The 25,230-nt window shown below is 54.6% G+C and overlaps 1 protein-coding gene across 6 annotated transcripts in view; it reads right to left on the reverse strand.

Annotated features, from left to right (window-relative positions):
- Nucleotides 1-25,230, reverse strand: part of EPN2 (epsin 2) — an 86,248-nt gene that overhangs the window by 37,525 nt on the left and 23,493 nt on the right. For 4 of the 6 annotated variants that reach the window (XM_042965493.1, XM_042965489.1, XM_042965491.1 and 1 more), the window contains one exon: nt 7,491-8,255. In XM_042965493.1, coding sequence (XP_042821427.1) covers nt 7,491-8,085 — 595 coding nt within the window. In that variant the 5' untranslated portion in view covers nt 8,086-8,255. Of the gene's footprint in view, nt 1-5,523; nt 5,695-7,490; nt 8,256-18,526; nt 19,478-25,230 lie in introns of those variants that run through there. The other 2 variants (XM_042965496.1, XM_042965492.1) reach the window with 2 other exon arrangements.

The raw sequence follows: 25,230 nt of genomic DNA on the forward strand, positions 1-25,230 counted from the left end.
GGAATTACCTGGTTGGCAGCCAGCAATCGCCTCTCGGCCCTTGCACGTCCCCCCCACCCCGTGCCTGGGCAGCCCCACTCAGTCCTGCACCTCAGAGCTCCCCTCCCCCTCCCCCCCTCTCAGGGGGCCTGGGCTGACCCAGGCTCCTTCCGAGTCCACACCCCCCGAGGGCTTCTGAGGGACATGCTGGCTGGGTTTGTAGCTTTTTAAAAACAATAACGTATTATTATTATTATTATTATATATTCGCACATCTTCAAGTTTTCAGAAACAGACCTGTGTAGGACTCCTCCCTTCCTCAGATGCCTAACCCTTATTAAAATGTCCTCTTGTGCGCATGCACGTGTTTACCTGCTCCCGCTCGGCTCCCATAGTCTGGCTGGCAGGGCAGGGGCCGCAGGGGCTCTGGTTCACCCCTGAGGCTCCCTGCTGTGGAGAACCAGCTTCCCTGGAGAGTTCTGGGAAGGCCCGTGCCCCTGGGCTCCTCCCAAACACGCATGCTTTCAGATTCTCCCTAATGGGCTTAAGAATGGCTGAGCACCGTGGAGGGAGATAACCACACGGACCCTCCAGTCCCAGGGACACCTCAAGCTCCCCCGGATTCACACCAGGCCAGCGGGTAGGGCTCAGGACAGGCTCGGGTGATCCGGCCGTGGGGATGCAGTCAGGATCAAGTGCTCCCCGTGAAGGCCTGTGCAGGCTGCTCTTAGGCCCCGCTCCCCCCGCTGCACGGTGGGTACCTGGCCTCCCTGGACGTCATCCGGATCCTAGACTCTTGTCCAGAAACTAAAGGGAAATCGCCCTCTTTGGTGCTGGCGGCTGAGAAGTTCAAAGCCGATTTTGGATCCGTCTCCAGCACTTATGTGTGACTCTGGCCTTATTTTATTTTCCTTTTGCCCCTGTTTAATCCTCTGGTATCGAATGTGTTTTGTAAGCCAGCTCCAATCCTTTCTAGACCAAAGCAGAGCAAATAAATGGAATGCTCATAATCTCTGGTAATCACCTGGTGAGTCGCTGTCCACAGGGTCTGGGGGGCGCAGCCCTGCGTGAGGAGCTCCCAGCCCAAAAGAAGGGCCGGCCTGAGGCAAGCCCCGAAGCTCTCCTGGGAGCAGAGCCCAGCCACATCGCAGGGGGGCTGCTCCACCAGATCCAAGCGTCCAAGGGGTCACCAAGACAGTGGACCCATCGGGTCAGCCCGAGACCTGGCCCCATTTGGCGTGTGCGAACACAGAACTGCCCACTCTGGTTCTGATGCATCCGAGGGAATCAGAGGGCAACAAGCATTTCTACTCTGCTTCCTTCCTTCTTCCTTCCTTTGTCTAAGGACCGGAACGCTGGATGGGCCCGGGTGGCTCCGTTGGTTAAGTGTCCCGACTGCTGATTTCAGCTCAGGTCATGATCTCACGGTTCGTGAGCCTGCTTGGGATTCTCTCCCTCTCTTTCTGCCCCTCCCCAGCTTGTGTGCATGCTCTCTCTTTCAAAAGAGATTTACTTTAAAATTAATAAGAAAATAAAAGAAAAAAGAAAAGAAAAATGGGAATGCTGGTGGTTGGCCTCGCACCCAGAAACGCAAGGTACCAAACACAGGACGCCCTCATGCCGCAGCAAGGCAAGCGTGGCCCGGGCTCTGGGGGTGTACGGGCTGGGCGTTCCTTCCTTCCCTCACCAGCCTCCATCCACAGGACAGATGAGGGAGGTGGCAGGTCCTGCCCTGAGTTTGGGTGTGCCTGCTGGAGGACAGTGGCAGTCTTACATTCAGGTCTCCACCCGGACTCACGGGACGATTCCCCCCGCACCCCCCCCCCGCCACGCCACCTTTCATGTGGTTTCCCACCACCCCAAGAACTTCTGCAGTTTCTCCCCTGCCTGCTGAAGGGTGGAGGGTGGACAGGGCGGGGGCGGGGGGGGGGTGAGGGAGGGTAACAACAGGCAGGTGGCTCACCCCTGCTCCGCCCAAGCCAGCTGCCCTGTCTGGGTGCTCTCTGGCAAACCCCAACCTCTCAGCCTGGAAAGGCTCCCCTGGGCCCCACAGCCTCCCCTGCACACGGCAGTCCTGAGCACCGGCTACGTGCCAAAATCACATACACGGCCAACGCGCGCCAGCCCAGGGCCCAGCCTTGGGCGGGGAGGGCAGCGGGGTACCAGGGATGACCACAATTGTGAAGGAAACATGAATGCCAGGTGAGGCCAAAGAGCTGAAGCCATTGGCAGCCCGGAATTCTCCCCCAAGCCCTCGGCTTCTCAGACCTTCCCCACACCTCCACCTGTATGTCTAGTAGACATTTCGCCATGGCCAGAGGATAACCCCACCTCTGCTCACAGCCGCGCGGCTCACAGCCACCCTCACGGCGGCCGGATGATGGCAGCGGCATCCCCCCACCCCCCCTCCCTGGGCTGCTCCGCCGGCAGTCCTCAACTCCTCTCCCCATGCCCCCCCCTCCCCCGCCACGCCCAGTCCTCCAGCAAGCCTACTGGCTCTCCTATAAGACATCCCCGGGCCTCCACAGCCTGTCACCCCCCACCTGGATAAGGACCGTGGTTTCCCGACAGAGCCAGAGGAGCAAGCGCGGTGAGAGAAAGTGGCTAGAAACTTTTAGGGCGCTCTGAGATAGCTACAACATCCACAGGCTGATACAAAAGTATCGGTCTGAGACTGATCCGGAATTGAAAGAACTGCTCCCTGCCAGAGGCAGTTTGAGAAGGGCCCTCCACCTTCGCCAGCCTCGGGGCGGGCCTCACTCAGCTCTAGCCCCAGCGGCCCTTCGGGTCTGCAAACAACCCCCTCCCCGCCCCCCAGCACACTCCACCTGGGGGCATTTGCACTGCCTCTTCCGAGCCTTCACGCGAGCACTCCCCATCCCCCTTTGACCCTGGCTCCAACATCACTTTCTCAATCAGGCTTACCCCGACACCCTCCTTAACACTTGCAGACCACCCTCCCCACTCCTCAGGCTTGGCTGGGCATGCTCATGCTTGTTTGGTTTTTCTCTGCCGTTCTCCAAAGCACTCACCGCGTAATATCCCGTATGGTGTCTTACTGTCTCTCTTCCCCTGAGTAGGGGCGGAGGGCTCTGCTTTGCGCTTGGGCACACGACAGGAACTCGATACTTGCTGAGCGAAGGAGGGAATGTGGGAGCCAGAGGGCAGCTGGGGCAGGCTTCGCAGAGACAACCTGGAGTGCTGCCTCCAGGTGGACATCCGCACACCTAGGCTGACAGAGGGCAGCCAAGGACCCCCAGGGGAGTTGTCTGCCGTGTCAAAGGCTCTGGCCTGGACCCTGGAATCTAGAGGATCTCTCCCAAGACCCAGGGTCAGGGTATCATTTCTCAAGATGGAAGGTGGACAAGAGTGGGGGGGAGGGCGGCTAACCACAAGGAAACCAGTGAGAAAGCAGACACTGAATTGAGGTCATGGAACTAGAGAGGAAGGACAGAATTTGAGAGGTTTCCAAGGTCAGACCTGCCGACGTATGCGGGAGGCAAAAGGGGAGAAGGAGGCACAGAGAGGATCAGGCGGGTACGGCGCGTGGAAGGACGGTCTCCTCAAACACTGGCATGATGACTGTGGGTCAGAACAGCCACCCAGCAGTGAAAGCCTCCCCGCAGTGCGTGCTCTCCCACGAAGGGGCTTTCTCAGCCGTCTGCCTCCCCTGCCCCACACTGAGTCTGCACCCGTGCCCACAGGGCCTCCTCTGCGGGGTCTGGGGTCCTAAGTGTGCCCCGCCCACACGTCTCCTCCAGGATCACGGCCTGCGTTTCAGGAGACCACTTCCTGAACGGCCGGTGTCCCTCTGACTCCTCCACTGCCGGATTCCAAGCCGGCGTGTTCAAAGCAAACCCACCGACGTGCGTACGTGAAGCACTTACCTTGCACTGAACACCGTTAGGTGCTAAGAACGGACAGAAAGTCGTCGTGGGCGGGGGTCCTGCTCTCCAGCAGCCTAAGGATGGGCAGCGTGTGAGATACAGAGAGGGACGCACACACTAACCAGTTGAAGGACGGAACGTGGCACCGTGTGACACTCGTTTGCCCCAAACTCTTCTGGGACACGAGAAGCCGCCAAAAAGACCTGCTCATTTTGACCCCCAATTTCTACCAGAGCTGCAGGAGAAGAGAAATCCACATGGACCGGGCACCTCGAGCAACCTGCCAGATGTGTGCGTGCAGGGGAGGCGCCCGGGCGGAAGGAACCAGAGGGGACAAGACTGGCCTGGTGGCACAGGGTGTGGTCCGGAACACAGCGGGGGAGGTGGGCAGCAGGGCGGCCTAATTTTAATATGCACACGTCCCAGCAGAGCCAACCTGCCACCAGGAGAGCTGGTGCAAGACTCCAAACACACCTTCCCGGTTACCGAATGAAATCTGGGAAGAACAAAGGGGGACCCCGGAGTCCTGGGGGGAACACTGGGAACCTGTAGGAACGGCCGCCAAAGATCTGCTGGAAGAAACGGTGTGCAACCCAAGGGCCTTTGGATGATCCTTCAAAACACACTTCGACCTTTTCATCCTGCAGAGTGCAAAGCCGGTGCTCCTCACAAAATCCTGCACACGCTGTTAGGGGAAGACAGGAGCACAGAGGAAACTATCCCAGAGCTAAATCTAGTGACCACACAAATACCCGAGTCAAACGAGCTGTAACATTGATGAGGCATGAATGAACAGTAACTGTTTCCAGGGCTGAATAAAGGCGGGCCACCTTATCGGGGAGGTCACACAGGGGCTCTCCGTCGGTGCCCCTTCTAGTAAGGACAGGCGAGAATAGCTCTCTTCTCTGTGTGTGGGGGGCGGGCGGCGGGGGCGGGGCGCTCGGGCCGAAGGTTGATCAGACTGAGAACGTTTTCTTGGAGGCGACAGAAAAAATCTGCTTTCGGTTTAACCTGCAATAGTTGGAGCCTCTGACCGGGACACATTGTTAATTAGTCCAAAGAGAAGCCCCGCTTTTAGTTACCCATTGAATTAGGTGTCTTCAAACACTGTGACCTAGAATCGACAGTACAGCTAACTCTCTGTTTACCACGGTAATGGGGATTTCTGGAAGGGCAGCAGTTAATTGAGAAGCAGAAACAATCTCATTTTGTCCTCATCAAGGCACGTATCACTGCATCAAGGCTGATGGCTTCCAACGAGCGTCCACCGAGGCCCTCGGGTCTGCCCACCATTGCGAGATCTAAGCCGCACCCTTCTGGCTCAACAAGCCGAAGGGCGTCTGGCCCCCACCACACCTGGGTCTGGCAGACAGCGGGGCCCCGTCCAAATTTTCGGGGTGTGGGGACAGCGGGAAAGCACGGACAGTCACCCCATGCCTCACCCAAATCGCAACAGGACTTCTGGCGAGTGACACGTGGTGGTGCGAGGGGGGCTCTCAGGGAGACAGGAAAAAGGGGGCCCTGGGTCCGCGGGAGGGTGGACCGAGAGGCCGGGGAGGAGACAGGGAGAGAGTTGGCTGTACTGACACACAACAAGCACACCCCCAGCAAGCCGCCCAGCGTTTCCAGGAAGGAGAAAAGCAAACCGCCGTCCCACCTCGGGCTGCGCGGTCACAAGTGAGGCAGGGCTGGGACCAGTCGCCATTTGGGCGGGAGGCCAGCCCCAGGTGCGGCAGGAAGGGGTGGCGCTGGCTCAGCGGCTGCAGCTCCTCGCTCTGACCCAGCGGGGCCCCTGCGCGGTGCTGGGGGCACAGCGAGGCCTCGGGCGCTGTCGGGCAGGGACACACACACACACACACAGAGAGAGACACGCCGTTAGAGGGAGTGGGAGGCGCGTCCACTTCCCAGGCAGGAAGCCGAGGCAGCCTGGGACCAGCTCAACCCGCAGCGGGCACTTTTGGGGGGTGGGGCGGCTCCATGAGAGCAACAAACGAGCTCTCCCTTTAAAGGGCAATCGTCACCACTTTGGTGATGAACCTGGCCCAGACGGAGACTTCTGGGGACGCAGGTCGCTTTCCTTCTCGTGCGGTCTCACGAGGGTCACAACCTATGCTTCGGCAGAGCAGCTCAAACTGAGAGGGAAACAGCCACGACTAGAAACAGGGACAAGAAAAATGCTAACCTCTCCAAGCTCGGTCATAATTTGGAATTCCTAGGGAAGTCAGGAAGTCTGGCTTTGGTACACACATCTCCCATTTGACACATTTCTCAAAATGCTGCTGGTGGCAGGGCAACGTCAAACTGACACCTGCAGGGGGGGGCCGTTAGTAGGTGGTCGGCCAGCAGAACCAATGACCACACAAAGACCGACAGGCGTTCGTCAGGCTACAAACAATTTCCTTTAAAAAAAAAAAAAAAAAAAAAATGGGGTGGCTGGGTGGCTCAGTCGGTTAAGTGTCCAACTTCGGCTCAGGTCATGATCTCACGGTTTGTGGGTTCGAGCCCCGCATCGGGCTCTGTGCTGACGGCTCGGAGCCTGGAGCCTGCTTCGGATTCTGGGTCTGCCTCGCTCCCTGCCCCTCCCCCACTGGTGATCTGTCTCTGTCTCTGTCTCTCTTTCACTCTCTCGTTGAAAAATAAACGTTAAAAAAAATTTGTAAGAAAAAAAAGGCTGGTGTTATGCTGACACGGTGTTACCGATACCAAAACGAAAGGCTGTGTAGGGGCATGCACTTTTGTTTTTACAGCCATAAGACACAAGTTCTGCGTCCCCACAGGCCACCAGGGCCACCTGTCTTGACACAGCATCGGGGAAAGCAGCAGGGTGCCCGTTCCCGGGGCCACTGTTAGTGAATGCCCAGGGCACCAACGTGGCTCACAGAGACCAGCTGCCGTCAGGCCCTGAACTCCACTTCTGTTCCCTGAAATCTCGTCCGAATGTTGGGCAAAGGCCCAGCATAACCCGACATGCAAAATGAGAAAACAGAGCAGCCCCACCCAGCACAGACCCAGCCATGCAAAAGCAAATCACCAAGAGCTCTCGCCCACATGTCCAAAGAGGGGCCTCGCTCACACTGGCACCTGCAGAGGCCTCTGCCTTCTCCCTCCCTCTTTAAGGGAGACAGAGACACGCCATCTCTCTCCCCTGGGACGCTGAGGTAGAATAACACGCTGAGCCGGTCGGGAGACCGGCAGCCCAGTGGTTAGACAAACATTTAATGAGATTAAAGAAACGAGATGATCATCGAGAAAGAACGTTCGTTTCCTCCTACCTACCAAACACAGTCAACTTCCCACCGTCTGTGGGGCAGGCCAGTCGCTTCACTCCGGCCCTTCCCTGTGGGGGAAAGGGGCAGACCGTCTCCCCGAGGGCCGGCCGGCCCCGCCCGGATGTACCGAATCACACCATGGAGCAGCAGAGGGTCTTGAGACCCCGGAGGCAGAGCAGCCAAGGGACCAAGCCCCCGTGTCGCCGTGGCCCGGTGCAGACCACCGGCGGTGCTGCGCAGGCTGCAGGGAGCTGAGAACGAAGGACAGACACAAGCTCTCGCTCAGCCCCAGGGCGCCCACCCCACCTGAGGCCCAGCGAGCTGGCAAGGGGTGGGGGGCGCTTCCACTACTCACAGCCATGGTAGGAGGCGGGCGAGCCCCCGGCCTTGCCGTACTCCTGCTCCGAGTAGCTGGTGGAGAGGTTGGGCTGGCTGGAGCCGCGGCCGAAGGTGATCTGGTTGCTCCCCATGCCGGTGGCGACCTGGGCCATGCGCTCTTTGGTTTTGAGAGCCTGGGCCCTCTCGGCCTTCAGCCGCTCCTCGTCCTTGAGCAGGGCCACCAGCTGCTTCGACTTCTCGCGCACGTTGATGCCCTGGTCCTTGCCATCGCGGTCCACGTACTGGAAGTCCTTCAGGGTCTGGATGGCGAAGATGTTCTCGCGGCACTGCTGGGCCACCCGCTCGGAGCCCGTCTTGATGAGGTAGTCCAGCAGCGTCAGCGCCTTGTACACGTGCCGCCAGTTCTTGCCGTGGTCGTTGAGCCGCTTCCACACCATGCTCATGATCTCGGAGAAGGCCACCACGTTGTAGGTCAGGTCCGCGATCTCCGTCATCAGGGAGCTGGACGGGCCCCACGGGTCATTGGAGGTGGCTTCCCGGACCTTTATTTCCGCTTCCGAGTAATTGTTCACGATGTTTTTCATTTGCCGTCTGATAGACGAAGTCGCCATTGTTACTTTTCTTGGCGACACTCGTAGAGCCCTTCAGAGAGAGAGATTCTCCTGTCCTGGGCGAGTTCGTGCCCTGCGAAGGTTCAGTCTCCGCAACAGATCTGGAGTAGGATCCCTGAGAGTCATGTCCTCCGCTGGAGCCTCAGGTCCGAGAAGCCAGAAGCCATGACCTGGAGGAAGAAAGAAACACGCTCACTGTAGCACGCACGCCTCGGAGAGACTAGGGGGCTCTGGTCTTTTCTGGAAAGGGCAGGTACTGAGGTCTGGTGGGTGGGGGTGGCAGTCAGGAGGGTTGGGGGAGGTGTGGACATACTCCAGCCTCCCTAGGAGGAGACAGAGCCACCTTTAAAAAAAAACATTGCGACAAGATCAATACTACAAGTTAATAATGAATACAATCTAAACTAAAGTTTAAGCCTTGGGAAGATAGGAAGTAAACACTGTAACAGTTGTTCTATTTTCAAAACATTTCCACTGGCATGGCTCTTCTGTGGGTTGTATTTTCACTGACTGGCGAAAGAAGAGAACAGTCATAATGCTGGGGGAAGTTGGTCCTGACAAATTTTAAATTACCTATGTATGGGAGCAAGAAAAGACTTATTTCAGGTATATGTTACCCCCCCCCCCCAAAAATGTCTGTCTATGCCTTTTTTTTAAGTAATCTCTATACCCAATGTGGGGCTCAAACTCACAACCCTGAGATCAAGAGTCACACACTGTGCTGAGTCAGTCAGGTGCTGTCTATGCCTTTAAAAATCACTCAACATTTGGCTTTGGTCCAATGTGCTTCTAAATTCCGGGGAATTTTCTGTGAGCACCGCTTTTCTCCTGATTTCCTATAAAGGTTTCCAACTACTCTTCTAAAGCACAGTCAGGACCCTCCAGTGGACTTTCAGAGTCTCCAGCATCTGGCCTGAGCTAATACAACCTGATTCTAGCCGAATCCCCTCATTTCACAGAGGACAGAACTGAGGCCCAAGGTTACACGTTAATGGGTCCACCCAGCCCTGTGGCACGGACACACGTGTCCCCCTTCTCCAGAGAAGAAACATCTACTGGGCTAGAGTGAGGCCCACATCTCTGACAATGGGCTTTGGTCAGTGAGTGTGGTCTTTTCATCAACAACCACCCAGCTTCCCACACTGTGCCTGACGTGGATATAAATACTGTTGAATAAATCTACAGAACAGATTAAAAACAGTGTCCCTCTCCTCAGGAAGGCCAGTCTGGCAGGGGTTGGAGGTGAGCACAGAGAATCTGAGGATGCAAAGCCAGAACGACCAACTCAGCTGGCTGCTGGGGGCTGCAAAGGCAGGCAGGAGAAGGAATTTCCGTGAGAAAGAACTCCCAGTGTGTCTTCAAAGCTGAGGAGACCTGAGAGGGTGGGAGGAAGCGATAATGTAAATTACTCCTCCTCGGTAAAATGAGGAAACTGGGGTCCAGTAGACTCCAGGGACTGCCAAAGACAGAGCAGCACAGCTGGAGCCTGGACACGAAACAAGTGCCCTCCCTCTGCCCACCCCCCATGACCACCTACGGGGCTCATTTCAGGCTCTTCCGGCTGTGAAGCAGCCAAGGCAGCCTTGGGCCAGGCTCTATCTCCCTGAATGCTCATGAAAAGCCTCCAGGTAAGGTAGGTGAGGAACCCGAGGACCTGAAGTCATGGGGTCAGCTAACCAAGGTCACCTCCACCAAAGCAGCCTGGTGCGGCCGGGACCTGCTCCCTACCCACCTCCTCCTGCAGTGGCCCGTCCTCTCCGTCCTCCCCACCATCCTCCCCACGAGCTGCTGCAGCTGTTGTGCTGCTTCTGACAGAGAAACAACGGATGGCCCTCACCTTCCTCATCTAAAGCCTCACATGGGCAATGGGCACATCAAAAAAATAAAGAAACAAACAAGAGATGTGGTAGGGGCGAGGGGAAGGGAAGAACCACAGGAAACACAATGATCACTTATCACATGTAACCATACAAATAAGGGACAGCTCATAAAATTTTATCCTGGGGACAGCCGATATATCTGCTATGGCTAACAAGGCCTTCTCTCCAGCCTCAGATATGCCAAGAATTCTGTCCCCATCTGAAGCCACAGAACGGGGCTTCAGCAGAAGGCAGGCATATTCTGCCTCTCCACTGATCTGGCCAGCTCTCATAAATCCTCTAAAGCCTGTCAAAGGACCAGGGATAAAAATTTTCACGGTGACCTGCACATTTGATTTAGTTAGGCTTTTTCATTCACAGCAACATTCACTGCTGCCAGGGATGGGGCAGGCCTCAAAAGCAAAAAGGAACACTTTGATTTTTAATGAGCATCCCTCAGCTTAAAGTACAAACACTCGTCAAAATCAGTAGTAACATTCAGCTGGACTTAATGCCCAGGGGCCCGGCGACGTGCCAGGGACCACCGGGCCCCTCCGTTTGTCACTCCATCTGGTGCGCGGCAGGTACGACCTTCCCACTGTCAGGGAGGCAGGAGGCGTGGGAATCCGCTGCTGAAGAGGTCCTCGGCCACCTTCCTCCAGGTCAGGAAGCAGCTCTGATTAAGCATGAGAGCAAACGGTCTTGGTAAGAAGGCCTCAAATGGTTGGAAACATAACGAGAAACAAAACAAAACAATTTCCTGAGGAAGAAATGACGCCCCGGCTCTGCTCCCTTCTAGTCCAGCCACCTTGGACCCAGTGTCCTCCTAGGGAGAGGCCAAGGAGAGGCCAGGAGGCCTGGCCAGGGCACCCACCAAGCCTCCTAGGCCTTTGGTGGCAAAGAAAAGGCTGCACTTCCTCCGATCAAGGGCGGGGAGTGTTCCTGCCCTGCCAGACAGAGGTTGGCAAAGGAGCTGAGAAACCGGGGCTGCAGACCAAGGCAGGGGTTTTCTCTAATAGGCTCAACTTGCAAAGACATCTGTTAGCAGTCTCTTTGAAATATTTAGGCTCTAAGAAGGGCAAAGCTAATAAAACATTTCTTACAGTCAGAGAAATATAGAAAGCCCATATAAGTTGAATGGCTGCCTGCCTTTTTTGTAAAGCCGTAGATAAGAGGTGCTTTCAGGATGGGCACGTGGTGAGAATGAGGAGACCTGGGGATACAAAATTCCTTATAGGAGAAAGGACACCAGAGGCGTCTCCGAGAAACCATCTTCAAGGCCAGCTGGGTGGCACGCCTCACCAGAGACTCTGTAGACCGACCCTTCCAATTCCTGCCGTGAGAGAAGCCAGCGACACTCGAGTGGGCTGCAGGACCACAGCCCCGGATCTCCCAGGAGGCCCCAACTGGGGACGGGGACCTGGGGGGCCCTATCGCACTTGTCCACGTGGACCTCAGACCTCACTCTCCCCATTCCAAAACTTCTCCCCCTCAACCTCAGGATTGAACAGTCAACACCTAAACATCTCCTCTCCAGGCAAACATCTGCCAGGCACTCCCTCCCCAAAACCGGCCCCGAACACAGCGCATCTTCAAATATACACCCTGCAGTGTTTCCAGAACCTAAGTTTTGTTTTGTTCTTGCTTTTTTGAACAGTACGCATGGTCCACCTTCCCAACCTTCCCTCTTCATCTGCTAGTTTTCTTCCGTTTCCAGCTTGCTGAGCCTGAACTAACTAGTACAGGATAATCTGTGACCTCGTGGGACTCTTCAATCAAGCCTAGGAAGCCGTGGTCAGTTCATATACCCCCATTTATTAAGGAGCTTGAGCTCAGATATGGGGAAGGCAGGAGGTAGGAGGCGATGGGGATTGTCAAAACAAGAAGGAAAAATAAACTTTGTTAAAGGTTTAGACCAAGATGGCAAAAAGGGGGGAGGGCTTATTTCCATAAATTACATACCAACAACTCAAGGGACAAATGCCATCAGAATATCAGTAATTAGATGGGGCACCTGGGTGGCTCAGTCATGACATCATGGCTTAGGTTGAGCCCCGCCTCAGGCTCTGTGCTGACAGCTCAGAGCCTGGAGCCTGATTCGGATTCTGTATCCTTGTCTGTCTCTCCCCCACTTGTCCTCTCTCTGTCTCTCTGTCTTTCTCTCTCTCAAATGTAAATAAACATTTAAAAAAATCAGTAATCAGAAAGAGCTTCAGAAATCGAGTTCTGTTATCAGACACGACTTAAACTATTGCATTATAAGTGGTAAAGTTTGTACAACTGTTAGGACTTTCAATATTTTCTGAATGGAGCCAAGTTGAGATTTCTATTCAAAGTAAACAAATTTTTAGGGTGCCTGGGTGTTTCAGTCGGTTGAGCGTCCAACTCTCGATTTGGGTTCAGATCCTGATCTCACGGTTCGTGGATCGAGCCCCACATTGGGCTCTGTGCAGACAACAGGGAGCCTGCTTGGGATTCTCTCTCTCCCCCTCTCTCTCTGCCCCTCCCCAGCTCGTTCTCTCTCTATCAAAATAAATAAATAAACTTAAAAAAAAAAAAAAGCAAACAAATTTTTCTGCATCTACAGAACAGCTGACCAGGAGCCAAAGGATGTCCATTTGTTACCCTGGATGAGATCACACGGGGCTCCCACCACACCTCCCCACTCCGGCCCCAGCCCTGACTAGCCTATTTTGAAAATGTATTAATTTGTTTTATTAAGAATCAAGGCTTCTGGTGCACAAGAGGTAAACCTCACTGAGTTGATCAAATCCAACAAACGGCAAAGAAACTGAACATTTCAGCTGCCCTGGGGAAGTCTCATCGTGGGCAATGCGCATTTCTGTCAGGCCTTCCAAAAGGCCTTTGAGAGTTCTGGAGAACCCCCCCCATCAAAAGCCAACAGTCTATCCAGTATAGAAGGGGACACTCATTTTTCTACAGTTAGGCCCCAGTATCGGAGAAGATTCTTTAAGCCAAAGATCTCTTTCATTTCTGTCCTGGAATTGGAATCTACTGTTTCTGCTTATGCAACATCCACTTCCTCTTGTCTTAGAAAGATCCTGGGTCTTCCAAGGGGGAAGCGGCCAGGAGCAGGTCCAGCCCAGGCTCTGCCGGTCAGAGCGCCACAGGCCCCCAACCACAGTGGCTGCATCACGGCAGGTGGGCCATCCAGACTGGGCCGTCCGGAGACCCTTCTGGGTGGCTTTAAAGTGCTACGAAACCAGAAGGTGGCTGAGCTGCCGGAAGCCACCACAGGGCCAGGGGTTCCCTAAACCTAAAGGGACAGTGAAGAAAGCAAAGAGCAAAGGGAGGGAGGGCAGCAAGACAACACGGGTGGAGCCTCTGGGTCCACCTGTGCTTGAAGCCATCTCTCCTCCACGCAGGTGCCCGCGTGGTCACTTGTAACCTACAGCAACGTGTGCCGTCACCTGTAACAGCAAGCCCAGCACGTGGAGCGCCCTGAGAGCAGGAAAGCCGGCAACGGGCAAACACCAGACGCATAGTGAGTGCCCCCCACCCCGACTCCCCCACGGGGCTTCAAGTAGACGTGAGGGGACACCAACCAGACTCTCCCCAGGCACACCTGACCCACGACCTCAGGCGGACTGAGGAGCCGCGTCCCTCCCAGGGAGGCTCGTCACTCCTCAAAACGCAGGCGGCCACCAGTCAAGATCTCTTCCAGAGTGACGGCAAAGAGAGCCCGACGGTCACACTCGCTGGGGACAAGCTGGGCAAGACAAACCGTGGCGTTCTTGAAAACACAACCAGAATCCAAGAGGCACCGGAGACTGGAATAGCCAAAGAACAAGCCTAAATAAACAAACAAACATTCCGAGGCCAGAGCGGTGCCCCTGGAGGCAAGAAGAATTCCATAAAAATGTGCTCCAAGGGCTTGTGCAACTGGGTGGGGAAATTCCTTCCAAACCTAGCGTTCCCAGTCGCTGAAAGAAAGAAGAGGCTCTCTCCGCTACCCAAAGCAGCTACCCAAAGCAGCTACCCAGAGCAGCCCGGGTGGGTCCGCGGTCAGAGCCCGGAGGTCCCTGGGCCGCTCTTGCGTTGCTGCGTCACGGAGGCGGGCGTGGCTGGCCGGCTACGAGAAGACACACGCCCTGCCCACTGAGGTCCCCGCCACATCCCTAAGGAGATCTGGCAGTGGCTTCGCAGGGACCAGGGATCATCATCAGAAGGCAAGACCAGCTATGAGGGAATAGCCCCAAGGGTCTCTCCCTGCTCCCCAAAACCTAACAGCCGCAGGTCAACCAACGCCAATTGTGATGACCCAGTCTCGATCGACAGACACGGCTGAGTGAACTGATCCGAAAACCATCATCTCAGATGAGAGCTCAAACTATCTGTGTGTGGCAGCCTCCTGTGACTTCACGTGCACTTTGTTTTTCTCGAGGCAGAGGACAGGGAGAGCTGTGGGAAGGGGGTACGGCCACCGTTCCTGCCGTGGCACACCGGTGTGGCCCGCCGTCGGCCGTCTTCCAGAAGCCCCTGCGGAGACTGGTCAAAAAACTCCAGACACACAATAACTGGGGGCAGCGCCGAGGGGAGGCAACACCCTGACCAAGCTCCCGGGGTGATTTCTGAGTATCCTGGAGTGAGTGCCCTGGTGTCACCTCATGACACTCATAGACACCAAAAGTTTGTGAAACACATTGCAAGCCTTGACTAGTTGGCTTTAATTCTCCTCTGCGTGCAATCCACGAGTGAGGAAACATCTCCACCTTCCTACTGGGGAAAAGGGTACCACGACCATCACAAGGAGGCTCAGTCAGGGGGTGGCTGAGACTACGGCTCACATGACCAAACTGAGCCGGCTTTCCAGAAGACAACGGTCCAGTTAGGACAATATGGACAGTGCCACATTCTTTTCCACAGTAATCATTTCAGCCTAAAGAGAAAGGACTATTATGACCCTGCATCAGCCAAGCTAGCAATAACTCAGAGCCTAATGACTACTGCTCATGCACAGGGGAGAAAGGAAAAGGGGGTGGGGGGGAGAAACACCCTTTACGTTCACCAGAAAAACGGTGAGATTCAGCCAAAAAAGAAGTTTTCTCTTCACTAAGTGGAGAAATCAAATTTTATATCACCATCCAAAAAGGAGGATTATTATAAACATGAAAAAAAAATTTTTATGTTTATTTATTCTGAGAGAGAGAGAGAGAGACAGAGAGAGAGAGAATACAGCAGGGGCGGGGCAGAGGAGTGGGAGAGAGAGAATCCCAAGCAGGCTCCACAATGCCAGTGCAGAGCCCGATGCGAGGCTCGAACTCACCAACCGTGAGATTGTGACCTGAGCCAAAACCAAGAGTCAGACACTTACCCGACCGAATCACCCAGGTGCCCCAAAAACAAACATTTTAGACTTGACTTCTAGATGATAAAGCAGGTCAGGTTAAACTGCCCACGCACCTCTCCGCTCTCACTTCTAGGGGAAGAAGAGCCCCACTGGGGTGTCAGCTAACCTACCACCAGGTGGAAATGAAGGACTCCCGCCCCAATGCTGGGCAGTGACCCTCCTCCCACCAGGCAGCCAGTCCTCCACCGGAGAACATCCTGGGCGGCCTCTGCCAGGATCTGACAGTCACTGAAGCAAGTCAGATAGCCTTCTATGACTTTACCTGTTCTAAAGTTTTCTGAAGTACTGAAAACACCCATGATGAATTCTCTTTTTCTTTGCCAGTGTGCCCCGACCACTTAGTCTCTGAGAAGAGCAGCCTGTGGGTGCAGATTATATGGGTGTTGAAATGCGGTCATTTTTAAAGATCACGTGAGCCAGGGTCAGAGCTGCTCTGGCCATTCTGGCTACACTCTGGCCATCGGACACAGCCACTTAGTTTCACTCCCCGATTTAGGAGACGGGGTATGTTGAGCTGTGGCTCTCTCACCGGGAGGGTCAAGGATCAAAATCTTGAGAACTGGACCAAGGCAAGGCATAAATACGCCATTTTAAAAGAAAAAAGAACTCTTTAATGCTCCCCACCTCTCTTCTACTCTTCAAAGTCGTTTTGCAAATGACCAATCATTGACAGCATTCTTAAAAAATCACACCAAGGGGCGCCTGGGCGGCTCAATCGGTTGGGCGTCTGACTTCATGATCTCACGGTTCATGGGTTCGAGTCCTGCATCAGGCGGTGTGCTGACAGCTCGGAGCCTGGAGCCTGCTTCCGATTCTGTGTCTCCCTCTCTCTGTGTTCCTCCCCTGCTCATGCTTTCTCTTTCTCTCTCTCTCTCTCTCTCTCTCTCTCTCTCAAAAACAAATAAATATTTTTTTAAAAAGAATCATGCCAAAAAGTAAACACTGTGGTGCTGTCAATGCACAGAATCAGGAGACAGGAAACTGAGAATCTTAAGTCCAGAGTTGTGACCCCTCTGAGGCACCAGGCAAGCCAGTGACCAGGATCCTCGCTTCTGAAATGAAGTTGGTTAAGCATCCAACTTCAGCCCAGGTCATGATCTCATGGCTCATGAGTTTGAGCCCTGCGTCAGACTCTGTGCTGACAGCTCAGAGCCTGGAGCCTGCTTCCGATTCTGTGTCTCCCTCTCTCTCTGCCCCTCCCCTGCGCGCGCGCTCTCTCTCTCTCTCTCTCTCTCTCTCTCTCTCTGAAAACTAAATAAATATTTTAAAAAAGTTTTTAAATGATGGGGTAGACCGGATGCTCTCCCTAAACCCTTCAATTCCCAAGACCCTCTTTCTGACAAATGGCTCAATTCCCTGCCACCTCCGTGGTTGTCACGGGGAGCCCTGACCAGCTCAGCCACAGGTCACTGACTGTGAGGTGAGAACTCTGGCTACGAGCCTAGTGGCAGATGCTTCTGTCGGCCTATGGGGCTCAATGGTGGGCAAAACGGTAGGGCTTCCTTTGAGGGCATGAATAGCCCTCAGAACCCTTCCCTCCTCCCAGGAAGGCAGCTTGTGTGTGACCCCTGGGCCAGAGCGTCTCTATCTCTAACACACTGTGACTGTGCTACTAGAAATACCCACAAATAACTGGCTGCAATGCCACCCAGAGACTGGGAACCACGGCATGGGGGCATCTGATGGCTCCACACACCCATCCCACCTCCATGGGGCAGGCCCAGCTATGGATTAGACTTTGATCAGTACAATTTTCCAGCTTGAGACATCTGAAAAAAATGCAGAGCTGCATGGGAAAATTTAGAATTCCCATGATTTTGTGCTTAATTTAGCCCTGGCTGGCCGCTGTGATGGCACTAAGTCCCGGGCTGTCGCCGTCTCCCGAGGAGCCAGCGAGAGAGCGGGAGCGGCGTGAGGGTGAACTATGGGCCCCCTGGGCCAGGACCCCACAGACCTGGTTTCGGGCACAGCAGAGAGCTAACGCTTTTCTCAAACGGAGCTCGAGATGCTTGCCAAGAGGAACCCTGCAGGAAAGGAACACGTATTTCCACACTTGTAAGAGCAAACCCAAAGCCAGGAGGAGAACAACTGGTTTGCTCACCTCTCTCTGCCCTTAAAGCAGGAGTTCCAGGAGTCGGGACTCCCCTCGCAGAGGCTGTGAAGGAACGAGGCCAATTTCCGTGGGCGGCTGGGGAGTGACTTCCGCGGACTGTCAGGGAGTGATGGCTGATGTCCGCTGACCCTCAAGGCTGGGCCTGGGTCCCCATCCCCCACCCCAGGCAGCGGGCCGGAGGGGGGTGGTCGAGCCAGGGCCCCAGAGACCAGAGGACAGGCTCACCTCGGCAAACGGGCAATCGGAAAGAAAGGATAGGCCGGATTCTCCGAAATCAGGGCCCGGGGCTACCCCGAGGAAGGACAGGACTCAAAGGTTAACTCTTTCTGTGTCACCATGTGCTGCACCCTCTTCTCCAATCACTGTCCTATTACTGGGACAGTCTGCTCACTGTCACTTCAGAGAAGCCCATGTGCCACAAACAGGCCCCAGCCCCTCTACCCACCTGTTGCCTCGTCTGCCTGCCGTTCTTCCCACGACTGTCACTTGGACGGCCTTTCTGGTTCATTTTTATCCCAGTTTAAGTATCGCCTCCTCAGACCCACCAGTCACCCTGCCACGTCACCACCTCGGATGCTCAGCAAAGCCCCGCTCTGCACGGCGTTTTCTCGCTTGTGAACCTGTTTCTCCCCTGTGCCCCCTCCACCCCCCGCCCTCCCGCCCCTGACCTCTGTGAGAGCACGTCCTGGCTGTGTTCACCGCCGTCTCCTCTGGGCCAAGAGCAGAGCCCGGCGCGCAGTGAGTGCTGAGCGAACACAGGGGCGGCAAGTAAGACCGTGTTTAAAGTTCTCACAGTCCCGTCTATCTAGAGACCAGCAGCGTTAACGCCGTCTCCCTTTCCGCTCAGCTCACCATCACGGGAGTTAAGCGGCTGCCGTACTGACTGCCCAGGGATGAACTGCCCGAGGACAGGACTGCCAGGCCCCCGGCTTCACGAGCGCCACCACAGGAGTGGAGAGACTCGCCAGGGCCCGGACCCCACGGGGCGGCGTCCGAGTCGCAGAGCAGAGACCACTCGATGCCCCCGACAGCCTAGGCTCGGGAGCAAAGCCGGCCAGCGTCAGGCCGCATGTGAGGGCTAACACGGGGATTTCTTACCGAGGTGCCTGGAGAGACACTGGCAAATAACAGGTGTCCAAATATCTGCGTCCTCTTCCCGGCACCACCAAGGGGAGGACGTCGGTAAGGATGTTACTCGGCACGTCCCCGAGGGCGACTCAAAAAGAACTTCCAAAGCAGGAGACAAAAGCCCACGGGAGCTTCTCCGTGAAAACCGTGCTGGGTGGATATCGTCTACCAGTCTGTTGGTCCACAAGCGCCCATTTCCTGACCACACGGCAACCTGGTAAACAGGGTCACCGGCTCCGGCTTTTCTCTGTGGCTGGCATTTCCAAGAAAGGTCTCCGTGTGCTAATTCTTTGTTACTAGTAACTGTGATAGAATAGCCTTAGAACAGCAGGAGAAAGAGAAGACGCTCTTTAATAGAAACTAGCAAATACTAATTGAGCCCCAACTATATGCCAGGCATGTTCTGAGAACACACGCGTTTCCTTATTAAATCTCCGTAACAGTCCTAGCGGGAGCTATTATTATTACCCTCCTTTTACAGAGGAGGAAGCTAAGGCACAGAGAGGTTCAGGAACCAGCCCAGGCCGCACTGCCAGCAGGGGTTAGGACCAGGATTTGGTCCCAGACCTCTGGCCTCTGGTCCTATTCTGTACTTCGTATATATTCCTTCTGGCTTCAGTCCCATCCAGGGCTCAAAGTCACGAGAACAATGAATTTGTCCCTGCTGACGCTGCAGCCCGGAAAGGCGCCTCTTGCCTCTGTGTTTGAGAGGCCAGAAAATGGTGGGGGAGAAACTCTTTTCCTACCCCTGTTCAGCTGGCCACCGGATGGAGGTCCCGTCCCCAGCCAGCTCACCAAGCCACGTGAGCAGGGGCAAAGATGCTGGAGCCGGAAGGGCCTGAGGACTCACCTACGTGCAGACACCAAGGCCCAGAGCAATTTATTTATTTTTTTTTTTTAACGTTTATTTATTTTTGAGACAGAGACAGACAGAGCATGAATGGGGGAGGCGCAGAGAGAGAGGGAGACACAGAATCGGAAGCAGGCTCCAGGCTCTGAGCCATCAGCCCAGAGCCTGACGCGGGGCTCGAACTCACGGACCGCGAGATCGTGACCTGAGCTGAAGTCGGACACTTAACCGACTGAGCCACCCAGGCGCCCCAAGGCCCAGAGCAATTTAATGCTGTACCAGGATCAGACCCTGGCATTCCCAGCTCCTACCAGCATAGCCCACAAAGGAAAAAGGTTTTAAAGATGTGCTTCAAAGAAAGCTTCCCCTTGAAGTGTGTAAGGCTCTACAGACTGGCAATACAATGAAATCAATCAGGGCAGAAGTCTGAAATACCACAGACTCCAAAACGATTTTTTTAAATGTGTTCTTCAGAACTCACATCCTTAAGAAATGATGTCTCTTTGGCTATAACCAGATCTTCTGCTAATTCAGTTACATCAAGAAGTCTGCATTATTCCTTTCTTTCTTCTTCTTTTTTTTTTTTTAATGTTTCTCTACTTGAGAGAGAGAGAGAGCACTAGCAGGGGAGGGGCAGAGAGAGAGGAAGACAGAGAATCCTAAAAGGACTCCGTGCTGTCGGCAGAGAGCCTAAGGTGGGGCTCGAACTCACAAACCGTGAGATCATTACATGAGCCGAAGTCAGACGCTTAACCTACTGAGCCACCCAGGCGCCCCCTTGTATTAATCCTTTCAAATAGCTGTGGTCATCTGAAATTCCACTCAGAAAAAACTGGGTCTCCATGTTGAAAGGTAAACCTTCTTTTTTGGTACAGAATAAAAATATTATTTCCCTCCTTCCTCTTCTGCTGGAGACGGTCCCAGTGCTTTATTTACTCTGCAATACCGACTGGATATGTCAGGAGGAAATGTTCCCTCTAACTCTTAAATGTCAGAGTCTCTGCCCCAGAAAAGACGGGAGCTGGCCCTAACGTCTTCTTGCTGTTCCTCTGTTTGCTTAAGTTTTTATTATGTGTTATTGGATGCACATAAAAGAATTAAGTGCAAACCACATGTGAGGCACAAACAAAAGGGACCCCTGTGATCCCCCACGCTCTCAAGGCCTAGGGCACGACCACAGTGCCCACCCCAGGGGGTCCTTCCCCTCCCTACTTCCTCTGCCCCAGGCAAACAGCTCCGGTTCTGGATTCTTCAGTACCTTGATTCTTTTTTTTTTTTTTATGTTTATTTGAGAGAGAGAGAAGAGGGGAGGGGCAGAGAGAGAGAGGGACACACAGAATCTGAAGCAGGCTCCAGGCTCTGAGCTGTCAGCACAGAGCCCGATGCAGAGCTGGGCCCCACGAATGCGAGATCGTGACCTCAGCCAAAGTCAGATGCTTAACCGACGGAGCCACCCCGGAGCCCCGTCCCTTGCTGTTTAAAGCAGAAAATTATTTTACCGCCAGTGCCGTAAAACCAAATAATGTGTGGTCTTCCACGAGTCGCTTCTGTCATTTCATACCATCTATGTTCCTGAGGCGAATCCACGTCGCGCCATAAGGCTAGCTGTGGCCCGCCTGCCTTATGTTCGCATGCAACACTTTATACACACTCTCTTGCCAATGGACACTTAAACTATTTCCAAACTTTTGCCATCGTGAATAATTCTGGTCCGTGCAGGCACGGCTCCCAGGACACAGGGGCAGGGTGTTTCCAAGTACGTTCCTAAGGGTAGAACTGCTCATTTACAGGGTGTGCAAAAGCTCTCCACAGATTTTGAGAACGCTTTTGCTGTCCTTTAATGACATCGTTGTATCATTACAGAGCAGACGTATTAATGGTTTAGTCGATACCAGGTTCAACAATTACTCTTCACTCGCTCAGTGTGAAAAGAACGGCTCCAACAGGCACGAGGGTTTAGGGAGGCACAAGACGTGGCTTCGGTCTCGGCTGGGGGGACAACAGAGCAGATTACAAGCTGCGGGCCCCGGGGCAGCTCACAGGAAGATCAGGACAGGCTGTGAGATGCCAAGTGCATCTGAGGCAATGCTGTTGAAGAACGAGGGGCACAAGCAAGTGTTCGTTCAGGCAGAGCGCAGAGACAGCGAGGGGTGTGGGAGTGGGGTCTCCAGGGGGCCGGCGGGGAGAGGCTGTGCTGCCGGGGCCCCACTCAGCACACTACGAAATCTGGACTTGCGTGGTTACTCACTTGCAAGATTTTGCCATTTCCTCCCAAAAATGATAATGCTAGTGGCTGACACAGAGCGCTTGCTAAGCGCCAGGTGCTGCCTTAGGAACGGCCTCATTTAGTTGTTCCTCTAAGTGGTACTATTGTTCGCTTACTACGTTTCTTTAAATCCATTTCCTTTTAAATTCAAATACCCACTCTAAGTAACCACATACACGAAATCAGGCATCACTGCTGTGACATTTGGGAAGTGGGGGGCCTGTTTGTTGTTTTTTTTTTTTTATTTTTTTAATGTTTTTATTTATTTTTGAGACAGAGAGAGACAGAGCGTGAGCAGGGGAGGGGCAGAGAGAGGGGGAGACACAGAATCCGAAGCGGGCTCCAGGCTGTCAGCACAGAGCCCGACGCGGGGCTCGAACCCACGAACCGTGAGATCATGACCTGAGCCGAAGTCGGATGCTTCACCGACGGAGCCCCCCAGGCGCCCCTGTTTGCTTTGTTTTTGAGACAGAATTCATAGAGCATAAAATTCACCATTTTTCGGTGCACAAATCACACTTCCCGTTTAGTATATCCACAGTGCCTGTGCTAGGGTCATCCCAAGAAGGGGCCGTGCATCTGTTAGTCCCCACCCGAGCCCCTTCCCGCTCCCCACCCCCGCCCCTGTCCACGTTCCGTCTTGCTGGATTTGCCTTTCCCAGACGTATCATATGAACAGAATCACCCAACCTCTGGCCTTTCGTGTCTCCTTTCTTTTACCTAACACATCTTAAACACTGATCCACGGTGCAGTATAAATCAGGACTTCGTTCCTTTTTAGGGCTGAGGAATTTTCCACTGTATGGAGATACTACCTCTATCTACCGACTTCGTTGGAGGACAGCTGGGTTGTTTCCCCCTTATTTTGGCCGGTGACTAGTGCCGCTGTGAACATTTGCGTACGAGTGTCTGCACGGACTACGCCTTCAGCTCTCCTCTCCTGGGTCTGCACCGAAGACTGGACTCGCCAGCTCATGTGGTAACTCAGCGTTGAACTTTTTCAACTGCCAAAGTACCAGGGCATTTTTAAGATAAAGAACTACTGCAATTCAACATTCGACTGCGTACCACTCAAAATTATTTTAGGAAATACTGCTGGAGCAAAGCTACAGAGCCTGGTTTTTGTTTTGTTTGGGAGCAGGGCAATGACGCTGTCCCAACAGTATTTCTGGAATCCTGACCAAGCAGCACAGGGTGAGAGGGCCAGGGTGGGGAGGAGGGAGGACGAGGAAGACAGGAAGGCCACTCAGAACCCACACGAGGGGCGATGAGAAGAACTGAGGCCCGAATGCGGGGGCAGCAGGGGAGCAGAAAGGCGGGAGGCCTCGGACATAAACGCAGAGCAGAACGAACCCCCGACAGCCGAAGGTCAGCGCGGGGTGCGACAGGTGGAGTGGCGGTAGCCAGGAGGACAGAGGCGCCCTTCACAGAACACAGAGGTGGGAAGAGTGTGCAGGTTTCAGGAGAAGGAAAGAGGCCGAATCCGTGGTTTTCCTTCAAACAAACGTAGCTGGAGGTGACGGCAAAGCGGGAGCGAAGGGCGAAAAAGGCCAAGTGGCAGCGGGCACGGAGGGCTGGGGAGGGGCACCAGGGTCCACACGTTCCTCTGGGGGGAGCGGTGAGACGACCGGGGGAGAACAGGGACGGAGGCTAGCAGTCACCGGGCCAAGTCCAAGAAGTGCCAGGAAGGGGGCCGGAGACCCCGGAGAACCATCCAGCGCAGGCGAGGGGAGAGGCCAGGGAGTGATGCTAACGAACCGGGACAGAGAAGAGTCCAGAGGACGCGGCAAGAAGCCTGCCCGTGGCTGCCGTGAGCAGCATGCCTTCTCATGACACCAATGAGTGGCTCAGACATCCTCGCGGGGGAGGCCACTTCCCAGACCTGTGGCACCGTGGCCCGCACCTCCGGGGCGACTACCTCCTCCCCGGTTTCAGGATAAAACCGAATCCAAATCACCCCCAATTCCCTCTCCTTCTGCTGGAGGATCCGCCACCTGCTGCCTGCCTGGGCTTCCGGCTCTCCCTCCGCTCTCCCTCCTTCCTCCCACGACCTCTGGACTGCAGCTCTCGGGGGGACAGAGGCCCCGACTGTCTCCACACTGCCGCCCGCCTCACAGGGCCTGGCACGGCGCCTGGCACACATCTGCCGCGGGAATGAATGACTCCACAGGCCCCGAGTCCGGCCCCACCTGCTCCCACGCTCCCCCCCCAACGTCTCTGAGCTCCTCTCCGCGCCCCAACCAAACCTCCAGATGCTCTGACAGAATGTAAAACGCGACCTCTCGGTACTGTTTGTGGGGGGGTTAGAAATGACAGCCCGACAGAGTGGAAAGATGGCTGCCTCTCCTCCCCCCCCCACCCCCCACTGTTCAGGCACGTCCCTGAACCTCTGTTTTCTCATCTGGAAAATGGACGCGGCGGCCTGCCAGGCACCACAAGACAATGGACGCGCACAAGCTGTGAGAACGGAGGTGAAAGCTTTTGCTTCTACCAGTTTCCATGCTCGCCCACACGCTTTGCAGGCCACTGGCCCCTCCCCCCCCCCGACCCCAACCCGAAAGAGGAAAACAAGACCAAGCTGACATGGGGGGGGGGGGGATTTCTGAGGCAATTTCACACTAAATTTAACAAGCAGAAACAAACAGCAGTCTGCAAACCGTGTAATTTTTTTAATTCTTAAAAGATTAAAGTATGCTGGCAAATGTCAAAACACGAAAGCCAAAAAGAAATTAAAATTGTTATTTTCCTCTTGGTTTTATCTCCATTAGCCAAATGCCTTTGTTCAAACAATGTTTACATTGCCATTGTCCTGCTTTGTTTAGAAAAATAATACAAGGGTGTAGGACTGAGTGTGCACACAGATCTGCCCAGTTTCTCCGGGGCTCAGAAAACACTCGAGTTGAGAAATCTGTTGCGCCAGAGGCTGAGGAAGAACTGTTTACTCGCCTTGGAATATTCATCGGCCACGTCAATACCACCGACCTCCTCCTCTTTCGGCCACCCTGGGGATAACCAGGCCCCGAGAAGAGGACAGTCCTTCAGCACGTGTATGCTTCGCAAGGAAAACATGAACCAGAGGCCTGGGGATGGCCGCTTGGTGACCGCAGGCTTGGCTGCAGCGAGCCAAATGCATCAGGGTGACGGCTGTACCTTACTCAGTGCCTACTGTGTGCCAGAATTCTGCAAGGGAGGCATTTTACAGGTAAGAAGCAAGGGGTGGGTGACACCGCGCATGAGTGGGGTGAGGTCTGCGTCCCCTGCACGGAGCCACAACACCTGCCGTGAAAACTTGGACGAGCCCGGTCCCAAACCTCGGCCAATTCAAGGTTACTTGCACGAGACTGCCTTGCTCCTCTCCGATACCATCGCCCACTTCTAAAGCTGCCGCTTGAAAGATCCGAGGTCTTCTCACCGACCGGCTTTCAAGGCTGCCCCATTTATTCAGTTCCAGGTAGTTTCTACCCGGGGACTCCCCACCTTACTACTGAACGCTTCCCAGACTGGCCTGTCCACACGGACTCGCTCTCCTGGGTCCCACGAAGGCCCGTTTCTCTTCTC

Source organism: Panthera tigris, chromosome E1, assembly GCF_018350195.1.
Source record: "Panthera tigris isolate Pti1 chromosome E1, P.tigris_Pti1_mat1.1, whole genome shotgun sequence".
Taxonomy (NCBI): Eukaryota; Metazoa; Chordata; class Mammalia; order Carnivora; family Felidae; genus Panthera; species Panthera tigris.